The sequence below is a fragment of the Staurois parvus genome, unplaced genomic scaffold, assembly GCF_062004578.1.
Source record: "Staurois parvus isolate SC_StPar_1 unplaced genomic scaffold, SC_StPar_1.0 ptg000350l, whole genome shotgun sequence".
NCBI classification, from domain to species: Eukaryota; Metazoa; Chordata; class Amphibia; order Anura; family Ranidae; genus Staurois; species Staurois parvus.
In genome coordinates this window covers 2,898,694-2,920,568 of record NW_028318146.1, presented here as the reverse complement: position 1 = coordinate 2,920,568, position 21,875 = coordinate 2,898,694, and the positions used below count along the sequence as shown (strand labels likewise).

At 42.6% G+C, this 21,875-nt stretch overlaps 1 protein-coding gene across 4 annotated transcripts in view; it reads right to left on the bottom strand.

The window, feature by feature from the left end:
- The window catches only part of ANO1 (anoctamin 1), a 249,785-nt gene that overhangs the window by 33,533 nt on the left and 194,377 nt on the right, over window positions 1–21,875 (bottom strand). For all 4 annotated transcript variants that reach the window (XM_089684580.1, XM_089684578.1, XM_089684579.1 and 1 more), the window contains 2 exons: window positions 7,923–8,005; window positions 577–648 (listed from right to left, as the gene is read on the bottom strand). In XM_089684580.1, coding sequence (XP_089540706.1) covers window positions 577–648; window positions 7,923–8,005 — 155 coding nt within the window. The remainder of the gene's footprint in view (window positions 1–576; window positions 649–7,922; window positions 8,006–21,875) is intronic.

The window sequence follows — 21,875 nt, the reverse complement described above, 5'->3', positions numbered from 1 at the left end:
GAGGCTTGCACAGATCCCTGACCTCAAACCTACTGAGTACTTTGAGATATACTGGAATGCTTCTCTTCCAACATTAGTACCTGACCTGATGAATGGGTACAAATTCCCACAGACACACTCCAAAATATTATAGACATCTTAAAAGTCTTCCCAGCTGTGTAGAGGCTGCTGTAGTCACAATGAGAGCCGCCTCTATGGTTTTAGAATAGGATGTCCATCAAGCTCAATATAGGTGTGATGGTTGGAGGTCCACAAGCTTTTGGTCATATTGTGTTTCTCCATACTGTGCTGGACAAACACCTATGCAGTGGATACCCAGGATAATAAAACTTGATGACCCTTAATAAAGAAAAAAATGCTGCCTGATAGCACAAACATATGTAAGCATATCCTAGCTGCCAGGATTACTCCATGAAAAAACATTTTACATACAGTACATTCTCAATAGTACTGTCAACATAAAATGTCCTTCGCAAAGAAGTAGCCTGGCCCCATAATGGAGAGAACACTTGCATTTAGGGCAGTTATGATACAACTATTGACAATGACTTTTCTTTAAACCTAACTGGTTATTACCTCTTTGTGTCTGTACTCCTTTTTGAGGGACTTCTGAAGGACCTTAGCCTCATATTCTGCCCTGGGATGGTCCTGTGGGAGAGAATGCTGGATGAAGACATGTTCAGATAACACACACATCTTGACAAGGCGGATAAACAGCAGAGATCTCAAGGCTCAGTTGGTGCAGGCAGCAGATCATCACAAAGTGGCACAGCGCAATTAGCACTTGCTGACATACAATGCTGTGAAACATATACAATGATTTGTGATGGACACAGGCACAATGCAACAAGGAATACCAGACACAAAATTAAGAATATTTCCAGAAACAAAACAACGTGCAACATAGTCATTGGCTTGGTGCACTGCCGAAACAGAAAGGGTGCAATAGGCAACACAGACATTAGTCCTTTGCTGGACGTAGAGAGATTTGTGTGATTCAAAGAAGGGTGCAAAGTAAACTTGCTTGAGGAGGAAGATAGAAAATAATATTAATAAATAAGTTTTCAAACCTTGACCATGCCCTTCAGGAAACAAGAAAACAGCACACGCACACACACACAAAAAGGAAAAAAAAAAAGACAATCATTATTTTGGGTCCCAGGTAATGTTAAGATTAGAGTCTTGGGTATTCATGCTAACACAAATGAGGACATGGATTTGATTCAGAGGATAGAATACATTTTTTTTTTTTTAGAGGTGCTCTAAAAAACTGGAAGTGATGCCCATAATATTTCAGATTTCACTTTACATTTTCACACCTGTTTTGGAAAAGAAGGCCGTTTAAAACTAGATCTGAATTGGGTCATATTTAATGTCCATTCAAACTAGCAGCATTACCAAACTCAGTTCCAATGCATTGCCAATCTTTCATAGCCTCTTTCAGACACTTCCTGCAGACATACAATAACTCCAGCACCAGCTGCATATTATCTGGAAGTTTACTGATCGTGACAATGGTGGACCATGCCAGCACAAATTAACCTCCTTGTTTGTGGACTACTGTAGTGGTGTTTTCCCAAAGTATAATATTCAGAAACTCAAAAAAAAAAAAAAGGAGGAAATGGTGGTGGTTTTCCTCTTTTTTGAGTTTGCAAATATTATAATCATAGTAGTACCCATAATAGAGAGGTTTATGAGTTTAATAGTGAATTGTACCGAGGACTCCAGACCCAGTGATAAGAGGTTGCTGCTGGGTTATGGATTTATTCATGACTGCATGATACAGGTCTGCATGTAGTTTCTGTCAGAGGCAGATATGTCAGGGTGAAAACAAAGGTGCTCAGTGGGAAACAGTTGTCACTCCATAAGAGGAAATGCCTCAACAAGGCCCTATATGGCAAGATCATCAAGTATTCTTTTCTCAAAAGCTGTATATTTTAAAAGAATGATGAAAGTATATTAATAAGCTAAAGCTTGTATTATTTTACCAGTTGGGTTTAAAGGGTTAGTTCACCTTTACTGACTTTAGTCAAAAGCATCCCTACACATTACATCCTCAGTAGATTAAAGAATTCTAGGTATTGCATTTTATTCAAAGTTATATTGCTCCAGCTTGGACCAATGTAACTCTGCATATATCATACTTGAGGGATCCCTCTAGAAGAGTGATGGCAAACCAGCCATGCAGCAGTGCACTAACCAGCCATGTGAAAGCTTGGATGAGTCACGGCTAATGAGTCGCGGCTCATGACGTCATCGCCTGGCGCCACTACTCCTTTCCGAGCATGAGCAACAGAGGGTTCTGCATGCCCGCTGTGGCACGCATGCCATAGGTCTGCCACCACTGCTGTAGAAGCTGGAAATCACTGTAGTAGACACCGCTATTCTAGTGATCTTCACTTGCTTACAAGTCCTGTGCTGAGAGGCTGCTCTGCTGCATTGTGTATATAGGAAGTTGGTGACTCAACAACAGGTGCTATTCAGAGAACTATTTGCATTTTCTCAATTAATGCAATTTTTTTCCTGATTGGACAAGGTGGAAAGGCTTGAGTGTTACATCATGCTCTCCACTGTCTCCAATCCGAGATTGCTTTGCATTCATTTGGAAAATGCAAAGCATTCTCTGAATGGCTCCCATGGCAAGCGGCAGTCCTCCTGCATTCAGAATTCAGAAGGGCAGCTGCTCAGTGCGGGAAGCAGAAGCTAGTGGAGATCGCTGGAGTAACTGAATTTACTACAGTGATTTCCAAATTCTAGAGGGATCCCACGGATATGGCATATGCATTGTTACATTGGTCAAGGCTGGACCAACTGAACTACATACCTGCAATTCTGTTTAAACATGCAGTGCTCCTTTTTGTAAAAAGAATGCTTACCGTTTCAGCTGCTCATTTCACTGCCCTCCCCCCGCCATCCTGCAGATGACAGTATGTACCAAGCATTGGTGCCCAGCTTTTAAAACTCACAAATTAGCCCTTAGCTTTAATAATGAAGTGCAGCGCTAAGAAGAAAAAAGTCAATAGAGTGATAATCTGGTATCACAATGGTGTACTGTAGAGGTACGGAATCCCACGGCTTCCACTTTATCAGAATGACAGAAATGCGCACTCACCGGAAACGCATGGGTTATGCGCATGTGTGATTATGCATCACGGGCAATGGGAACATCAGAATCCAGGCAGCCAGGCGTCTCCCTCACGGTGGGTCATCACAGACTCCTGTAACAGGTCCGGGGGATCCCCTTAAGGTAAGCCAGTTGTTCCCTTCTCCAGGAAAAAACCTCCTCTCAGGATGGCAAAAGTGCTTTCTCCAAAGGAACTCATGAGATTCCAGGTTTCATTTTCAAGCCAGTCCTACAAGATTGACGGTTGAAATCTGATTGGGTTGTCATAGCGACCAGTTCTGACTTTTATAAACCATCCGCTGTAGACATCCACAGTCCCAGCCTACTGGTTTTACAGAATTATCAGTGATCTGCGTCCGAGGTATGACAAAGATGCAGCCTGCAGTATCTGTGTGAATGAGGCCACCGCCCAGGTCTGGAGCAGCGCTCACCCTCCGGACAATGTGTACCCATTGTGTACACATTGTCCGGAGGGTGAGCGCTGCTCCAGACCTGGGCGGTGGCCTCATTCACACAGATACTGCAGGCTGCATCTTTGTCATACCTCGGACGCAGATCACTGATAATTCTGTAAAACCAGTAGGCTGGGACTGTGGATGTCTACAGCGGATGGTTTATAAAAGTCAGAACTGGTCGCTATGACAACCCAATCAGATTTCAACCGTCAATCTTGTAGGACTGGCTTGAAAATGAAACCTGGAATCTCATGAGTTCCTTTGGAGAAAGCACTTTTGCCATCCTGAGAGGAGGTTTTTTCCTGGAGAAGGGAACAACTGGCTTACCTTAAGGGGATCCCCCGGACCTGTTACAGGAGTCTGTGATGACCCACCGTGAGGGAGACGCCTGGCTGCCTGGATTCTGATGTTCCCATTGCCCGTGATGCATAATCACACATGCGCATAACCCATGCGTTTCCGGTGAGTGCGCATTTCTGTCATTCTGATAAAGTGGAAGCCGTGGGATTCCGTACCTCTACAGTACACCATTGTGATACCAGATTATCACTCTATTGACTTTTTTCTTCTTAGCGCTGCACTTCATTATTTTAGTTTGACTGTTTATATTTAAGGCATTGTGGTTGCCTATTGTGTTCTAGCTGCTGACATCTATTAGAGCGCTCACTACCTATTTTATATGTAGCCCTTAGCTTTGTTCCTTACAATTGCATGTGCAGTCTCTATCAAAGCTCAGCGTTCTGACGGAGTGAAAGAGAGCAGACTGGGTATTTGTGGATGGGAAATGAAGTCGAGTGCTTGTTCATGAGTGGGAAGGGATGAGAACTTCTGTCAGGTTTCACTGCTGTCTGGAACTTCATTAGATAAGCTTCTCCTCACTTCCTGTCTCAGGAACAACTTTTTCTCCAGACAGAAAGTGAAGGAAACTGTCCAACACTCCCCAAAACAGAAAGTGATGAAAATCTCTCTACTGGTACCCCAGTTAGCTGTAAAACCTGATGGGTTCTAACTCTTTTCCACCCTATCCAAAATTGTAAAAGGTTTTGGCTGTAGATGCACTTTAACAGCACACTGAGGTCAGTGGGTACTTGTCTGTACTTGCAGTGATTAAAGAGACAAGACGGGGGAAATGAGCAAGTTTTAATTATGCCTAGATTGAATCTGATAAGGTAGTATGGGCAAAACCTTCACTTTTATAGAATACCTATTTACTATACATTATCACAGCAGGTTTCAAACCAGACTGCAATAAAAGCATTGTGGATGTTCTCAGAGGAGCACAGGTCAGTTCAAATGATACACCATCTGTGTCTTCTGTGGCATTTCCATTAGTATGGAAAACGCACAGCTGAGAAGGGTAGCTCAGCTGAAATGCCACGCTCATCTTGTACAGTCATAATAGAAGGGCCAAGGGCCAGGACAACAGCAGCAATCTGACTGGTATAGGAACCCTTCCCCACTGCACCCCAAGTACAGAAACCCATTTCATGTCTGGTTGCACCTTAAACTACCTGTGCTCTTGTTCAGAGAAGCTCCATAGTTAGTTGACAAGAACAGTGACAGGATGAAGACCCAGCATGTTATATAACACCACAATGAAACACAACTGACATCCATCAGGGCACTGCTGTCACACAAACCCTTTGATGTACACCATCAGTGTTACATAGAACATTTAAAAAAATTACACCACCACCTTAACTCAGATGACAAGAAGCTAGTAAACATGAAGAAGATATTAAACATTAAGACACAAATTTAGTTATGTAAGGGTTGGCACCAAGGTGCATTGTTGATCTGGTGAAGGGAACTCTAGAGGCACAAAAGATCCATAAAACTGTTTTTAAGACAAGTTCTACTAGGTGGACCCATAGACATCAGATGACTGGTGACTGTAATGCCTATGGATATTACACAGACATGAGAAGACCATCACAAGCAAATTGGACTTGGAGGAGGACGACAAAACCTGTCAGTTGTGCTGGATTTTCATGGTTAATTGCGATTGTTTCCCATAGATTATGCTGGTGCTTGGGTGTCTTTTCATTGCATCTACATGCTTGAGGGATAGAAGTATGAATTCTTATTTACACATAATTTAGTGTTTGTATAACCTGACTACCAAGCAAGGAGACCCGCTGGTGAGGAAGAGAAAAAGAAAGAATTATATGCAGACCTTACACCATATTTGCCGGCGTATAAGGTGACTGGGTGTATAAGACGGCCCCCTAATTTTCCAGTTGACATAGGTTTTGGGCTATACTCACCGTATAAGACTACTCCCCCTTCCGAGGCAACACCATTTAAAAACATCAAATTTGAATAAACATCAGATTTGATTAAATATACACCCACTAATCTGTCAGACCGCTGGATGTGCGGTAATACTGTTTGTACGAAAGCTTCGGCTACATACAGTATACCACGCTGAGCCAAGCTGGCTCAAAACTAACAGCCCTACGGTAATCTGTCAGCCCGCTGGATGTGCAGTAATACTGTATGTACGGTAAGCTTCGGCTACATACAGTATACCGCGCTGAGCCAACCATGGCAAGCAATGTATTCTGTTAATGAATACAAAGCCTGCTCGAAGAGTCGGAGAAGCGGGCTGATGTCACAAACTTTGCCAATCCGAGCAGGCTTTGTATTCATTAACAGAATACTTTGCTCGCCGTGGTTGGATCAGCACGGTATACTGTATGTAGCCGAAGCTACTGTACATACAGTACTACCGCACATCCAGCGGGCTGACAGATTAGGGACATTCGTTTTTGAGCCAGCTTGGCCCAAACGAACTAAAGGTTCACACTGTATACCCCGTGTATAAGACGATCCCAAATTTTTGGGGATTATGCATTTTTCTTTCCTATGAAAGATGGGGGAATCCCTTCCACTGCGCTATTGTATTCTGACAGTGGGAGGTTTCCCCAATGTCAGAATACAAAGATCCCTGCTGCTAGCTACACCCAGCAGCAATGATCATACAAAAAAATCTGACAGGCTAGTTGTACCAAAGGAGATCGATAGATCACCTTCGGAACAACCAGCCTGCCCATAAATGGATTGAAATTCTGCTGCTTCCTGCTGCACCAGCCAAATTTTGATCCATCTCAAACAAAACATAAGTCCACCCTTTGAAAAAAATATAGGTGTAACATGATTTAGGATATGAGGACTGTGGCATGTGTGTTCTGTGTATACTGCGACTAAAACCAGGTTTTATTAAACAATGCTCCTTTAAGCCGCTAGTATAATTCGTGCAATTAGGCCACACCCTCAATTCTGTATGGCGCGCATAGCGGACCACCTTTTCCCACTTCTCTAGGCGCCCACAGGTGCCCCAGGTCTTTCAACATCCTAGTGATGCGCTTGACTGCATCAAATAAAGAGTAATTTACAACTCCTCATAGATGCTTTAACCACTTGATCTCCGAAAGGTCTTACCCCCTTCATGACCAGAGCATTTATTGCTATTCAGTTCTGTGCTACGTTAACTGGCAATTGCACGGTCATGCAACACTGTACTCGAATGAAATTTATATATTTTTTTCACACAAACAGAACTTTATTTTGGTGGTATTTGATCATCACCGGGTTTTAGGAAGAAAAAAAAAAAATCAAATCTTCATAAATTTATGCCAAAATGTATTTTACTAAATGTCCTTGGTAAAGAAAATCCAAATAAGTGTATATTAATTGGTTGGTGCAAAATTTATAGCGTCTACAAAACTATGGTATATATAGTGGAATTTACGCAGCTATGACGCTATACTGGTACTGGTGGTGATCAGTGACTTAGAGTGGGATTGTGATAGTGTGGAAGGCGATCTGGCACTAGCTGATGCTGGTTGGGAGGTACACTAACTGACATCAATAGTGACACTAATACAATGGTTAGTGCTAATACTGTACACTGTCACTGTACTAATGGCACTGGATGGAAAGGGATTAGCATTTAGAGGCAATCAAGGGGTTGTTTGTCTAAAAATGTTTAATGTGTGTAACATGTGCTGCTTTTACTTTATGGCTGTTTTTTCTCCCTGCTTTGTTGTTTTGTAAAACATAAAACTGTGTGTGTGATTGGACACAGCCAATCAGCTGACTTCAGCCCAATCATTGGTTAAAATCAGCTGCCAAACTCGTGCGGTGTCCAATCACCGCACAGGGCAGCAGGGGTTACACACATACCCAGAAGGCGGCCGATCACATACATATACGTGATTGTGCCTGCACTTGCCACCCTCTTGCAGTACTGTGAGCGGTCGGCAGGTGGTTAAAAACACTGAAAACAGCTAACTGCTCACACCCTTTAAATACAAACGGTTTCTTTCCCGCTCACTCACTTGTTCTTCTTCAAAACTTGTCAGATCCCATCGATAGTTCAGTCGCATTTGTCTCCTCTTCCAATGTTCCATGAATGTTGCAGCTGAAACCAGACAAACACCCGTCATGTTAATCATGTATATCTGTCTCTAAGGCAAGCTTGATTGTTCAATGATCACATGCAGTTTTTACAAAGCGTAGAACATACAGTAAACAATGAGATTCCTGCTTACTGAAGATGAATGAAAGGTTTTATATCAGTTGCTGCCCTTTGCCATACTGGGTAAGCATCAAGCCATTCAGTGACTTATAGATTATGGGGAGTATTCTTGCACACAATTTTCTCATAGCTATGTAATCAGTCATCCTGCATGAGATCTACTTTCAACAGGACTCTTAGGCCTTGTTCACTTGCAGAGACATGAGTTTGCATCGGTTTCCATGCGTGTTTCAGTGAGTTTTATACGCACTGCAGATTCCTGAGCAGAAAAAAAATCTGCAATCGATGCCAATGTTGTGGTGTGAACAGGGCACATAGAAAACAGTTGTTTTCTTTGTGCTCTTGCAGAACACATGCAGAATATCTCATGTGTCTGCACACCAATACGAACGAGGCCTAACAGTTTAAATGAATATCTAATTTTTCCACATATCCTTGTGAAAGAAAGACTGTCTGCCTTCATCCTTATATTTAGAAAATGTCGAAAAGCAGAAACACTGATTTAAATGTTGAATAAGTGGGGAACATACAATGCTATAGACAGGCACCAAACCTGCTTTTGCTCAGTTTCAGCAATGATCTCTCACCCATTTTACAAGGTTAAAAACTTTGTCATGTATCCATGGGGTTGGAGGTAACAGGACACTGCAGACACAGTGTGCTTGTATTACATAGTTTGTTTACCCTGAGGCAAGCTGCAGGCAGCACTTGAGCAGGGGGTCTGTTCAAAAGGCAGGCTGTGATTGGGAGAGGGTGTGTGTCAGAGACAGGCTGTGATTGGTCGGCGGGCATGGTGGCTGTACAAACTACCCAAACACAAGCATGCTGTGTGTCTGCACAGTGTCCTGTAGTTCTGAATAACCAGCCAATGGATGCAAACTGACCACACCAATACATATCTGCTTCTGTGTTTTGTGTGGTCAGTTTAGAAAGAAAACGAAAGATGACTGGCATGGTCAACCAGATACTTCAGATGGAAGAAGTATAAAGAATTACATGAAAATGATTTATAAGATACACATTTGTTAAAACACAGAAAAAAAAATATTTAGGGTGACATACACTTTGATGCCGGAATGGAAAAGGTGGATCCTTTTCCATTCTCTCTGAAAATTCCAGTAGTATAAAAGGAAGGTTTGCTTACACAGAATTAATTGCTGTAAACACTGTGGGTTTAGCTACTAGTATACAGAGACAAGCTATAGTTCACTGCCTGATAGAATAAACCTCACAGTAGTCTTCATCCTGGTTTCTTTCATGTCTGAGCTTTGTCAACAGGTAGCACGCTTAATCTGGCCATTGATGGGTCTCATTTCAGCTGTTTCAGCAGGGACAGGACACATTTTGATCCATCTATGGCTGTTCTTGTGTGTGTGTTCAGCACTGCAGTGGAGGATTGCTCGCAGTCAGAATACAGTAACACAGTGGGGAGGATTCCTCCATCCACCTTGCTTGTGTGAATAAGGGAATCTGTTCTGTTTTCTTTCATTCAGCCCACTGGTTGATCTAACAAACCTGTGGCATATATAGCAAGCTTTAACATATACTGTATGACACATAATGAATATGTACAAAAACACCATCTCATCTTACTGACGATATTACATCAGAATATTGCCTCTGGGAACATGTCATGTTATTTGGAAGCACCCTGAGATGACACTGGAACATCTTACTAATACACTAGAGATTTCTCTGTCACACGCATAGTGTTAGGATTCTGCTACACACCCTTGTCAAACAGTCTTTATTAAACATTTCAGAGACACAAACTACTTCATGATATCATGACGGGCAGCTCACAGCCTGAAAAATTATTCTTACTTTAGTTTCGTTATACACACTGTGTAGTTTTCTGTCTAGTTTAGAGGGTGTTTGCTACCTCTAGATTTAGCTTCAAGTCCTTTCCGACCACACAGTGTAGAAGGCAGAGGCAAACAGCCGAACTCCCATAATAACTATATACAAGGTTATGTAAGACTCTGGAAATGAGCACGGTTATGTTTGTACTTGGCAGGTACAGGCTGATATCTGTGCTCTGGAAGTACAAATTCAGTTGTCACCAGCAGAACCCAGGCGCTGGAGTGCAATGGCTCATAAGTACATAAGAGGCTAAATTAGTTCAGGAAATGTACAACTTCCAGCTCCATCCTTCAAACTGGTGACACGTCTGTCTTTAAACATAGCTGGATTTATTTAACTTTGTGGCACCCTTCAAGATGCTGGACAAGTTCTAAATGTAACTAATCCACACATAATTAATGTTTTGTTAAAGTGTCTCTGTTTCCTTGAATGTGGAGACTTCATTCTCTGTGCACGATAAGTCTGACGGAACAATCAGAACTTTAAAAGGGACATTGTCATTTACTTTTTTCCCGGCCTATATTTATACATACTACTCTGTGCTCTTTTCCTATGGTTCAGTTTTATCTTTTTAAATTTGGCACTCATTAATCTTCCCTCTTCTACTACACACATCCAAGTTTTACGAATAGTTGGCTATGGAGATTTTGTGTATAATCAAGTCCACAGGACCGGATTTCCAACCAGTCTACTCATTATGTTTTGCAGTTTCCAAGAACCTCTATATTTTACATTGGTCTTTACGTCATCATCATCAAATTTGAGTAGCAGCAGACGAGACAGTCATTGATCCTGCCCATTATGGTCAGACTTAAAGGTAATCATATTTCTATGGACAATCTGTGACCTCAGCAGACATCTCCAGGCTGACTGAAGAATTGATCAGCATGGATCTGTCTCAGTTGTACCGGCATGGTGTCTCCTCAATGCACATTCAACTGAGTGCAATGACTGTGCATGTTAATGTCAAAATTTACCTTCGAATTAACCGCCATCCTTTATCTATAGCTGGTCATATACCGGAAAAACTTAGTTGGAAAACGTTTGTTTCAAGAATATTCATTTGACTTTCAAATGGTTAGAGGTGTCAAATCAATGTTCATTTTTAACCACAGTGATGAGAAAATTTAAAGGAACAGGATAGAATTTTTTTTTCCAAACAAATCTCTAAGAGTAGAAGTGGCATTCATTTGGGATATTACATTCATTTCAAAATCGAATATTAAAAGCAAGCCAAAATTTTGGAGGACTAAAAGACAACGTTCGTTGAGTCATTAAATGTCCTGATGAGAATTTTGGTACAATTGTTTTTATGAAAGTTCCTTTATAACTCTACGAGAGCATAGCCAGCTTTAGTTTAGCCCTAGTATTTGCATAAGGCAGGAGATCTCCCACATTTAGCCATGGGAGAGAAGCCTGCCTGGAGTGGACATATTTGCTGGACTAACCAAAGACCATGAGATGACTGGGAACCTATAGCCTGTGAGAAAATACTAACTCATCCTTTCACAGAAAGCCCAGGCTACACACAGGCCTATGCAGACACAACAAGCACTGTACAGAATAGGACATCATGGTAAGAAACAGGTACAGAACATGGTTATGTGGGATAGGGAATATACAGAAGAGTATACAGAATGGGGTGGAAAAGGTATTGTACAGTCCAGCCTACACATCTGGTAGTGTTGAATATGGTATGTACAGAATGAGATAGTGTGCAATAGGATATGTATAACAAGAAGCGAGATGGAGCAGAAGCTGGAATTTATAGTCCAGTATTCAGTATGGGGCTGTGTGAAACACAAAATATACAGCCCAGCCTACATAATCTGGTGATGCTGAATAGGCAATGTACATACAGCACAGCTTTTACATACACCTGACTACTACACTGTGTTGCAACGTACATTATACATATACAGTAATTATATGTTTATGCCTAATTGCTCCAGGATACTGTATGCTACCTGCTGACTTCTTAAGCTACATTACCAATCTTGTCTCAAAATGTCACCCAAACTGTCCTCTCCACTCCTTTCAAGACCTCCTGCTCTCTAGATCTCATCTCCTCCTCCCATGCTCATCTCCAGGACCTCTCCAAAGCCTCTCTCATCCTCTGGAACTCTCTACCTCAGTCTATCTTTCTATGTCCTACTCTGTCCACCTTTTATGCAATGCCTGAAAATTCCTCTCTCCTGGGAAGCCTATCCTGCCTCCACCTAACAGCTGAACTTTTAATTCTTCCATCAGCTCATCCCTCACACATTTGCTTTTGTACCTATTACCCATCACGATTAGATTGTATGCTCTTATGAGCAGGGCCTTCTTAAACCTCTTGTATTTTATTGTATTATAACTGTGCTGTCTGCCTGTATATTGTACAGCGCTGTGCAAACTGTTGGTGCTATATAAATCCTGTATAATAATAATACACCACTCAAAAAAATTAAAGGAACGCTTTTTAATCAAAATATAGCATCAAGTCAATCAAACTCCTGGGATATTGATCTGGTCTGCTAAGTAGCAGAGGAGGTTGTTAATCAGTTTCAGTTGCTTTGGCGTTAATGAAATTAACAGGAGGTGCACTAGATTGGCAACAATGAGATGACCCCCAAAACAGGAACAGTTTTACAGGTGGAGGCCACTGACATTTTTTTACCTACTCATCTTTTCTGACTGTTTTTCACTAGTTTTGCATTTGGCTAGGGTCAGTGTCACTACTGGTAGCATGAGGCGATACGTGGACCCTACAGAGGTTGCACAGGCAGTCAAACTCCTCCAGAATGGTACATCAATACATGCCATTGCCAGAAAGTTTGCTGTGTCTCCCAGCGCAGTCTCAAGAGCATAGAGGAGATTCCAGGAGACAGGCAGTTACTCTAGGAGATCTAGACAGGGCTAGAGAAGGTCCTTAACCCATCAGCAGGACCGGTATCTGCTGCTTTGTGGAAGGAGGAACAGGATGAGCACTGCCAGAGCCCTACAAAATTACCTCCAGCAGGCCGCTGGTGTGAATGTCTCTGACCAAACAATCAGAAACAGACTTCATGAGGGTAGCCTGAGGGCCCAACGTCCTCTAGTGGGCCCTGTGCTTACTTCCCGGCACCACAGAGCTCGATGGGCATTTGCCATTGAACACCAGAATTGGCAGGTCCACCACTGGCGCCCTGTGCTTATCATAGATGAGAGCAGGTTTACCCTGAGCACATGTGACAGAGCGAAAGGGTCTGGAGAAGCAGTGGAGAACGTTATGCTGCCTGTAACATCGTTCAACATCACCGTTTTGGTGGTGGGTCAATGATGGTCTAGGGGAGGCATATCCATGGAGGGACGCACAAACCTCTAGAGGCTAGACAATGGCACCCTGACTGCCATTAGGTATCGGAATGAAATCCTTGGACCCATGGTCAGACCCTATGCTGGTGCAGTGCTTCCTGGGTTCCTCCTGGTGCAAGACAATGCCAAGTCTCATGTAGCGAGTTGCAGGCAGTTCCTGGAGGATAAAGGAATTAATACCATTGAATGGCCCTCACACTTGCTTGACCTAAATCCAATAGAATACTTCTGGGATATCATGTTTTGGTCCATCCGATGCTGCCAGGTTGAACCTCAGACTGTCCAGGAGCTCAGCGATGCCCTGGTCCAGATCTGGGAGGAAATACCCCAGGACACCATTCATTGTCTCATTAGTAGCATGTCCCGATGTCAGGCATGCACACAAGCATGTGGGGGCCATACAAACTACCGAGTACCATTTTGAGTTGCTGTAATAAATAGACTAGCCTGCTGCATAATTTTTTCACTTTGATATTTGGGGTGTCTTTGAATTCAGTCCTCTGTAGGTCGATCATTTTCTTTTCCATCAAATGATGGGGCATCCTTACATTCCTAAACACATTACCCAGTCCATATCAGTATAGATATCCAGCATGAGATTTTTTTTCTTCATTGAGATCTGATGTGTTTTCAAAGTGTCCCTTTAATTTTTTTTTGAGCAGTGTATAATATTTTGTTGGCAGTACTACATGTTAAAAATGCCTGACTGCTGGCTGTAGGTTTCCTGCTGCTGACTACTATTTTACTCTGTACCCTGTACTGTATGTTGTATACTACTGAGAAATCCGCTGGGCATGCTGATCGCTTTGCTCTGTATTTTGTACTGTATGCTACCTGTTGCTGATTCACATTGTACATTACCTGCCCCTGACTGCTCCACTGTGTATTATACATTACGACTCCTAACTGTACCACTGTATTGTACATTGCCTAGTGCTGATGGCTTCACTCTGTACACTGTGCTGTACATTACCTAGAGCTCACAGATTTACTGTGCTCTGTACTGAATGTAACATACTGCTGACTGCTCGAATGTACACTACATACTGCTGACTGCTCCACTGTGCACTGTGTTGTATTCAATATACAGCAGATCCCTACAGTTCCCAAATATAGCAGGGAAACATGCACTGTTCAAGCCACAGTAGGTTGTATATAGACAACCTTTTCCAATGGTACAAACGTAATGCTGTAGCAACAGTTTGTAAAGCAACAGAATTCACCTCCTTTCGTTTTTTTTGCTGCTAGCAAAATTGTATTCCAGAAAATGTCTGTTGCAGCGATTTCAGAAATCTAATGTTCTGTCGCTGGGGAACTGATTTTTTGCAGTATTTTAAAGGATAACTTCACTTTCAGAACATGTTCCACATCTGCACCCTGAACCCCCAATCCCCCCTACCTGTGACAGTGGGCGGGAGGTCATCCCCATGCACCCAATATCACAATTTGAAAATATCGCAGCCATGCGTGGGCTCTGCCCACATGGCCACATTATTCATTCAGTTTCCTGTGAACGAATACCTACAAGTAGTCAGCCATTGCAGATGATGGCTTGTTAAATGAACTACAAGGGCATTGGTGAGTGTTCTGGTAGTTTATAGATTCTTCCTGCTCAAACAAGCTACAGCCAGAAAGCTATGTTGAGAGTCTGCAGGAGCCAGAGTTTGCACCCACGATCTGCTCATCGGAGGTGCAATGTTCAATGTAGTGTCGGGAAGGTTAATTTGGATTGGGTTGTGCTAGGAGGAGGGATTTAGGGTAATTTTTCCTAGGAGGGGGGATTGTAGGGAGAGGACTTGTGCTGGGATGGGGTATGGGGGGAATTTTGTTCCAGGAAGGGGTGAGGAAATTTGGGCTAATGAGGGGGGATTTATATTAGGAGGAGGGATTGGGGGGATTTGTGCTGGGAGGGGGATTTTTGGGGGAAGAGGATGTGTGCTAAGATGGAAAATGTGAGAAGAAAGAGGATGTGTGCTAGGAAGTGTGATATTTTTGGGTAACAGAGATTTTTGCTAGCAGGAGGAATTAGGGTGGGACTTAAGATGGAAGGCAGCACTGGGGGACAAAGATTTGTTCTGGAAGGGGGGGATGTGAACCTGGGAGTAGGGGGAATTTTTGAATTTCTGTTTGGGGAGCATTTTTTGGATGCATGTGCCGATTAATGTTCTTTTTTTTATGGGAAGGAATGTATGCTGAAACAGGATACTCACACTTGGAAGGGGGGGGAGTTATGAAATCTTTGCCCTAGCCACTAGATGACCCGGTCCCGCCACTGCCTGCACTACACACAGGGCAGTCAACAGATCTCCTCCCCACACAGCACATAGCTAAGATTGAATGACCTTGCAGACAGAGCCTCAATCTACACAGTGTATAGCTGGCTGCTATGTTGCAGCTCAGCCCTGTGAAATTCCCAGATGGCAATGGAAGTGCAGCTGCAGTAGCCAGCTAGACACTGTACAGATCGAGGCTGTGTCTGCAAGGGAATCTGATCTCAGCTACGTTCTGTGTGGGGAGGAAGGGATCGGCTGAGTACCCAGGCTGTATGCAGTGTGAGGATGGGGTAAGGGGCTCTGAGTGCTCTGTTACCAGTAACCCTGTCCTCTGCTGACCCCTGTCCTCTCTCCTGCTGACCCCCTGTCCTCTGCCCTGCTGACCCTTGTTCTTCATCCTGCTAACCCCTATCCTCTACCCTATTGACCCACTGTACACTTCCCTGTCGACCTCCCATCCTCTGCCTTGCCAACCTCTGGCCCCTACCCTACTGACCCCCCTGTACACTGACATACTGACTTGTACACTCCCCTGCTGACCCCCTGTACACTGATCTGCTGTACACTGCCTTGATAACTGCCCTACAAACTAATGGCCTCTGTACTCTGCCCTACAAACTGCTGACCCTATTCTCTGCCCTGATGACCCCAATACACTGCCCTACTGACCTTGCATCCTCTGCCCCCCCTGACATTTTTTACTGCACCTCCACATCAGTGTGGCCCAGTTTCCCTTTTGACATCCTGCCTCGTGCTTTATAACTAAAGAAATGCTATGTATACAGTACGATAGATTTCTATGAAAAATCATCATCAATCTTGAGAAAGTTTGTCAATGTACATTACTTGTATCTACAAATAAAACACCAATCCCTGCACCGTGATAGCCACCCTAAGGCAAAGCAACATCTACAGACATACATATATACATGCATACAAACCCCATTTTGGATTACCGTGCACTATAAATTCTCAGAGGAAGTACAGCAAAAAAGTCTGTCTGGGAACAGCACTTCAGCATATGGCAAACACTGTAATTGTTATAAAGGTTATTCCACAGGGAGGCCATGATCCCTGGAGGTTCACTGAACTAAACGCTAACAGATGTGCCCTTTTCATACTCATCATGCATATTAAAAGAAAAATATATAAATAAAGCTATGAAAGACAAAATAAGAATACTAAACAAAATCCTGGAGGGACAGAAGAATACAAGTGGAGAGTGCAGTAGAATTACTCCCTGGACAGCGTCCTGGAAAGAGATAGAGATTTCAGAACATGAGAAAGACTGATTGGAAGTCATAGAGCAGCTGGGATGTTTTCTCAGATGAAGACAACCTTTTTTTCTCCAGCTTATTACTTAATAAATGGCCCTGTCCCAGAATTATATAATCCAGAAATGATAAATGCATGCATGTCTCTGTGGGTAGAAGTTTCATGCAAGGCATAAAGTGTTATTCTGTCAGCAAGCCATCAGCAAGAACGCTAATGACTCCGGTAATTCTATCCAGTCAGGGCCAGATTTCTACCACCTAGGGGAGCAGGACTGCCGGGGCAGCACAAAGCCACCCATACATTAGCTGCTGACTCTCACTAACTCACTCTCTCCAATAAAAAAAAAAAAAAATACATTCTCTGCAGTTCTTAGCTATAAGGCTATTCATTAAAACATACAGTTATCAGCATAAGTGAGCACACACTTTTTGAAAAGTAAGATTTTAATAAATATCTCGAACGCAAGAACAATTTCCAACATTTTTACAAAACTTAATTTTATAGAACATTTGTTTAGCTCATTACATGAAAGTAAGGTTAATAGTGTAAGTTAGATTACAAAATCTTCAGTTTTACTGAAATTCGTTGATGAAACAATGAAGACACCCCACAACAAAAACTACTACATCTAGTATTTTGTATGACCATGATTTGTAAGGACAGCACCAAGACTTCTAGGCATGGAATGAACAAGTTGGCGACATATTGCAACATCGATCTTTTTCCATTCTTCAAGAACAATCTCTTTTAGAGCCTGGATGCTGGATGGAGAGTGATGCTCAATGTGTCTCTTCAGAATTCTCCATAGGTGTTCGATTGGGTTCAGATCAGGAGACATACGTGGACACTGAATCACTTTCACCCTGATCTTCTTCAGAAGATGTGCGTTTTGGATCACTGTCCTGTTATAAAAAGTGCATGATGACCAAGGACACGGAGTGATGGTAGCATCTTCTCTTTCAATATAGAGCAATACATCTGTGAAATCATGATACCATCAATGAAATGCAGCTCTCCGACACCAACAGCACTCATGCTGCCCTACAGAAGGACACTGCCACCCCCATGTTTCACAGCAGGCACCATGCATTTTTATTTGTACTCCTCACCTTTGTGATGCCGTACAGTTTTGAAGCCATCAGTTCCAAAAAATTACTCCAGTTTGGCTTTCAACTTCTTTAGCTAACTGTAGTGAACTTGCATGGTGATTTTCTTTAACCCTTCTTATCAGGAAACACTTCTGTCGAGGTGTTCTTTCATGGACAGCCTGGACATCTGTGAGATGGTTGCAGTTCCACCTTTGTTCAATTTTTGTTTTACTTTTGCTACAGTATTCTGACTCATAAGTAAAACTTTGCTGATCTTCTTGTAGCCTTCACCTTTCTTGTGTAAATAAATTATTTTCTTTCTCAGGCCTTGTGACATTTCTTCCATGTGGTGCCATTGCTGACAGCATGAAATGGAAGGGGTTTTTTGTGTTAAATAACGCCCTTTTATAGTCAACTGTCTGCTGAACACCTGTTTAATGGATAATTAGAATTACCTGTAATTGAATTCATGTTAATTAGGATTTTGTTGTCTTAAAATTAGCTTTGCTCCTAAGACTTTCATTGGGGTGTATTCATTTTTGCAACATGGTCTTGAATTTGTTAGGAAAAATACTGTGTGTGTGCAAATTAACAAATCTTTTTTGCAATCAGTGGCCCGCATTTGTGGTAGTATTTTGTAGTATAGTGTCCCATAGAAAATATTGATTCTGAAAGGAAAGTAAAGGTTTTCTGACAAATCTATTGTGGTGTACTCATTTATGCTGAGCACGGTGAATACATACAGTAGGTGAAGTTGTCAGTGGTTACCAGCATTTAATAATAATTCCCCACACTTGGTATTGCCTTAAAAGGCCTGATCCTATCCCTGATTTGAGAGCACAGGGTGATGTTCAGGTGAGGTCCCAGCACTTAGGAACCATCACATGGTCCAGTAGGAATAATTTCCAACCATAAACAAGTTCACTTTTGCACATGACTCAAATTTGTTTTCCTGAAAACAATTGCATCTTCAAAAAGTATTATAGTGATCGCAACCAAAGGAAAAACAAAGGGAAGCAAAAGGAAAGTGGAACGTAAACAGCTCCACAGATGCAACTATCCTTCATTTGAGGGGACAGTCCCTTTTTCAGAACAAAATTCCTCTGTCCCTCTTTTGTCCTCAGCTCCCACTCTTTCAGATGTAATGTACAAAACTATTAAAATATACTTTTTAATATTAAAGCAGTGGCAGAACGCACACCTGTGACAGGGCCCTGGAGTTCTACCACTGTAGGGGGGGGTCCAAGAGCCCGGATTATGTCTCCCCAGTGCCATGGTGTTGCTAGCTGCAAGGCTGTGAGATAAGAGTTTCTCTTTCTCTCACAAGCAGCCCTGACCGTTCCCCCCTCCTCCCTTCCCCCACACAGAGTTGTCTCTACTCCTCCTCCTCTCCTCCTGTGTCTGCCCCGCCCAATTCCCCGCCCACACTCCCTGCCAGTGTCTCAGAGGAGATGTGTGGGTGGGGGCAGACACAGGAGAGGGTGGGAGGAGGAGCAGCAGAGCCAAAGAAGCTTGAAGCCCAACAGCAGGAAGAGTACATGTGCCGATAGCTAATCCATCCATCCTGTGAGTGAAGTCTCCCCCTTCCCTCCTCTCTCTTGCCTGCCAGTACAATAATGTAAAAGGGACTCTAATGTACAGTAAGGGGTGCTCTGTGGACTCCGATGTAAGGGGAGCTTTGGTGAGCAGAGACTACCTTACATCAGAGTTTCCCTTTACATTCCAGAGTCTACAGAGAACTCCCTTACAGTCCCTGATTGTGGGCGGGCGCTCTGCAGACTCTGATGGAAGGGGGGGCGCTCTGCAGACTCTGATAGAAGGGGGGCTTTAGGAACATTGATTAAAGGGGAACGCTGGGAACTTTGATGCAAGCGGGGGCTCTGGTTACCAGAGACCCCCCTTACACCAGAGTCTTCAGTGTTCCTCCTATACATCAGAGTCTGCAGAGTCGCCCCTTACAGTGTAGGGGCCTCAAATGTAAAAGGGAAAACGCTGCGTATTCAGATGTAAAGGGGAAATGCTGCGGATTCAGAGATATATATACAGTTGTATTCAAAATAATAGCAGTCAGACATCACTAACCTGATCAATCACTGTTTTTGGTAGAAATGATATTTCTACATGGCAAATAATTTACTAGCAGGTGTAGTAGAGTAATAGAAATCCAACAGACCCAACAGTCATGACATGCATGCTGCTGATTCTGTGTAATTGAATCACTAATTGAAAGGGGCATGTTCAAAATAATAGCAGTGTGGAGTTCTATTAGTGAGGTCATTCATTCTTTGAAAAACAGGTGGCAATTATTGCCCTTATTTAAGGAAGGAAGGCAGGAAATGTTGTACATGCTGGTTACAGTGCATTTCTCTCTGAAATTCTGAGGAAAATGGGTCGTTCCAGACATTGTTCAGAAGAACAGCGTACCTTGATTAAAAAGTTGATTGGAGAGGGGAAAACATATAAAGAAGTGCAGAAAATGATAGGCTGCTCAGCTAAAATGATTGCAAATGCTTTAAAATGGCAACCAAAACCTGAAAGACGTGGAAGAAAGCATAAAACTACCATTTGAATGGATAGAAGAATAGCCAAAATGGCAAGGACTCAGCCAACAATCAGCTCCAAGAAGATCAAAGAAGGTCTAAAGTTACCTTTGAGTACTGTTACAATTAGAAGACGCCTATGTGAAGCCAAGCTATCTGCAAGAAGCCCCCGCAAAGTCCCACTGTTGGAAAAAAAAGACGTGCTGAAGAGGTTACAATTTGCCAAAGAACACATTGACTGGCCTAAAAGAGAAATGACGCAACACTTTGTGGACTGATGAAAGTAAGATTGTTCTTTTTGGGTCTAGTGGGCGGAGACAGTTTGTCAGACGACCCCCAAACACTGAATTCAAGCCACAGTACACTGTGAAGACAGTGAAGCATGGTTGCGCAAGCATCATGATATGGGGATGTTTCTCATACTACGGTGTTGGGCCTATTTATCGCATACCAGGGATCATGGATCAGTTTGAATACATCAGAATACTTGAAGAGGTCATGCTGCCTTATGCTGAAGAGGAAATGCCCTTGAAATGGGTGTTCCAACAAGACAACGACCCCAAACACACCAGTAAACGTGCAACATCTTGGTTCCAGACCAACAAGATTGACGTTATGGAGTGGCCAGCCCAATCCCTGGATCCTAATCCAATAGAAAACTTGTGGGGTGACATCAAAAATGCAGTTTCTGAGGCAAAACCAAGAAATAGAGAAGAACTGTGGAATGTAGTCGAATCATCCTTGGCTGGAATACCTGATCACAGGTGCCAGAAGTTGGGTGACTCCATGCAACACAGATGTACAGCAGTTCTCAGAAACAGTGCGACTACAACCAAATATTCATGAAGTCATGCAAAGGAAAGCAAAATCTTCAAACATTTTTCAGTTTATATAGTGAATGTTTGAGTTTGTAAAGAAGAATACAAACACTGCTATTGTTTTAAACAGTCTAATATTCACTTTTCTTCAATTTTTTTTTAGAGGAACAACACAAATTTGACATTTTTCTTCATGTTTTGATTTGGAATAGAATGTGTAGTGTTCCCAATGCATTTGTGTGTATGGAAATAAAAGCTATTAGAAGGATTTTGAGCTTTATTCACTTTTTTCAACACACTGCTATTATTTTGAACACAACTGTGTGTGTGTGTGTGTGTGTGTGTGTGTGTGTGTGTGTGTGTGTATATATACATACACACACATATATACACACACACACATACATATATACATACATACATACACACACAATATATGTATAGTACAACAAATTTTCCGTACGCCACTAAAGTGTTCGGGTTTGGCTTGAAGAAAAGGTGGCAACCCTACCCAGGACGACAGAAAGGGGGCCCGCTGCAGAACATGTGGAATGGTGTTG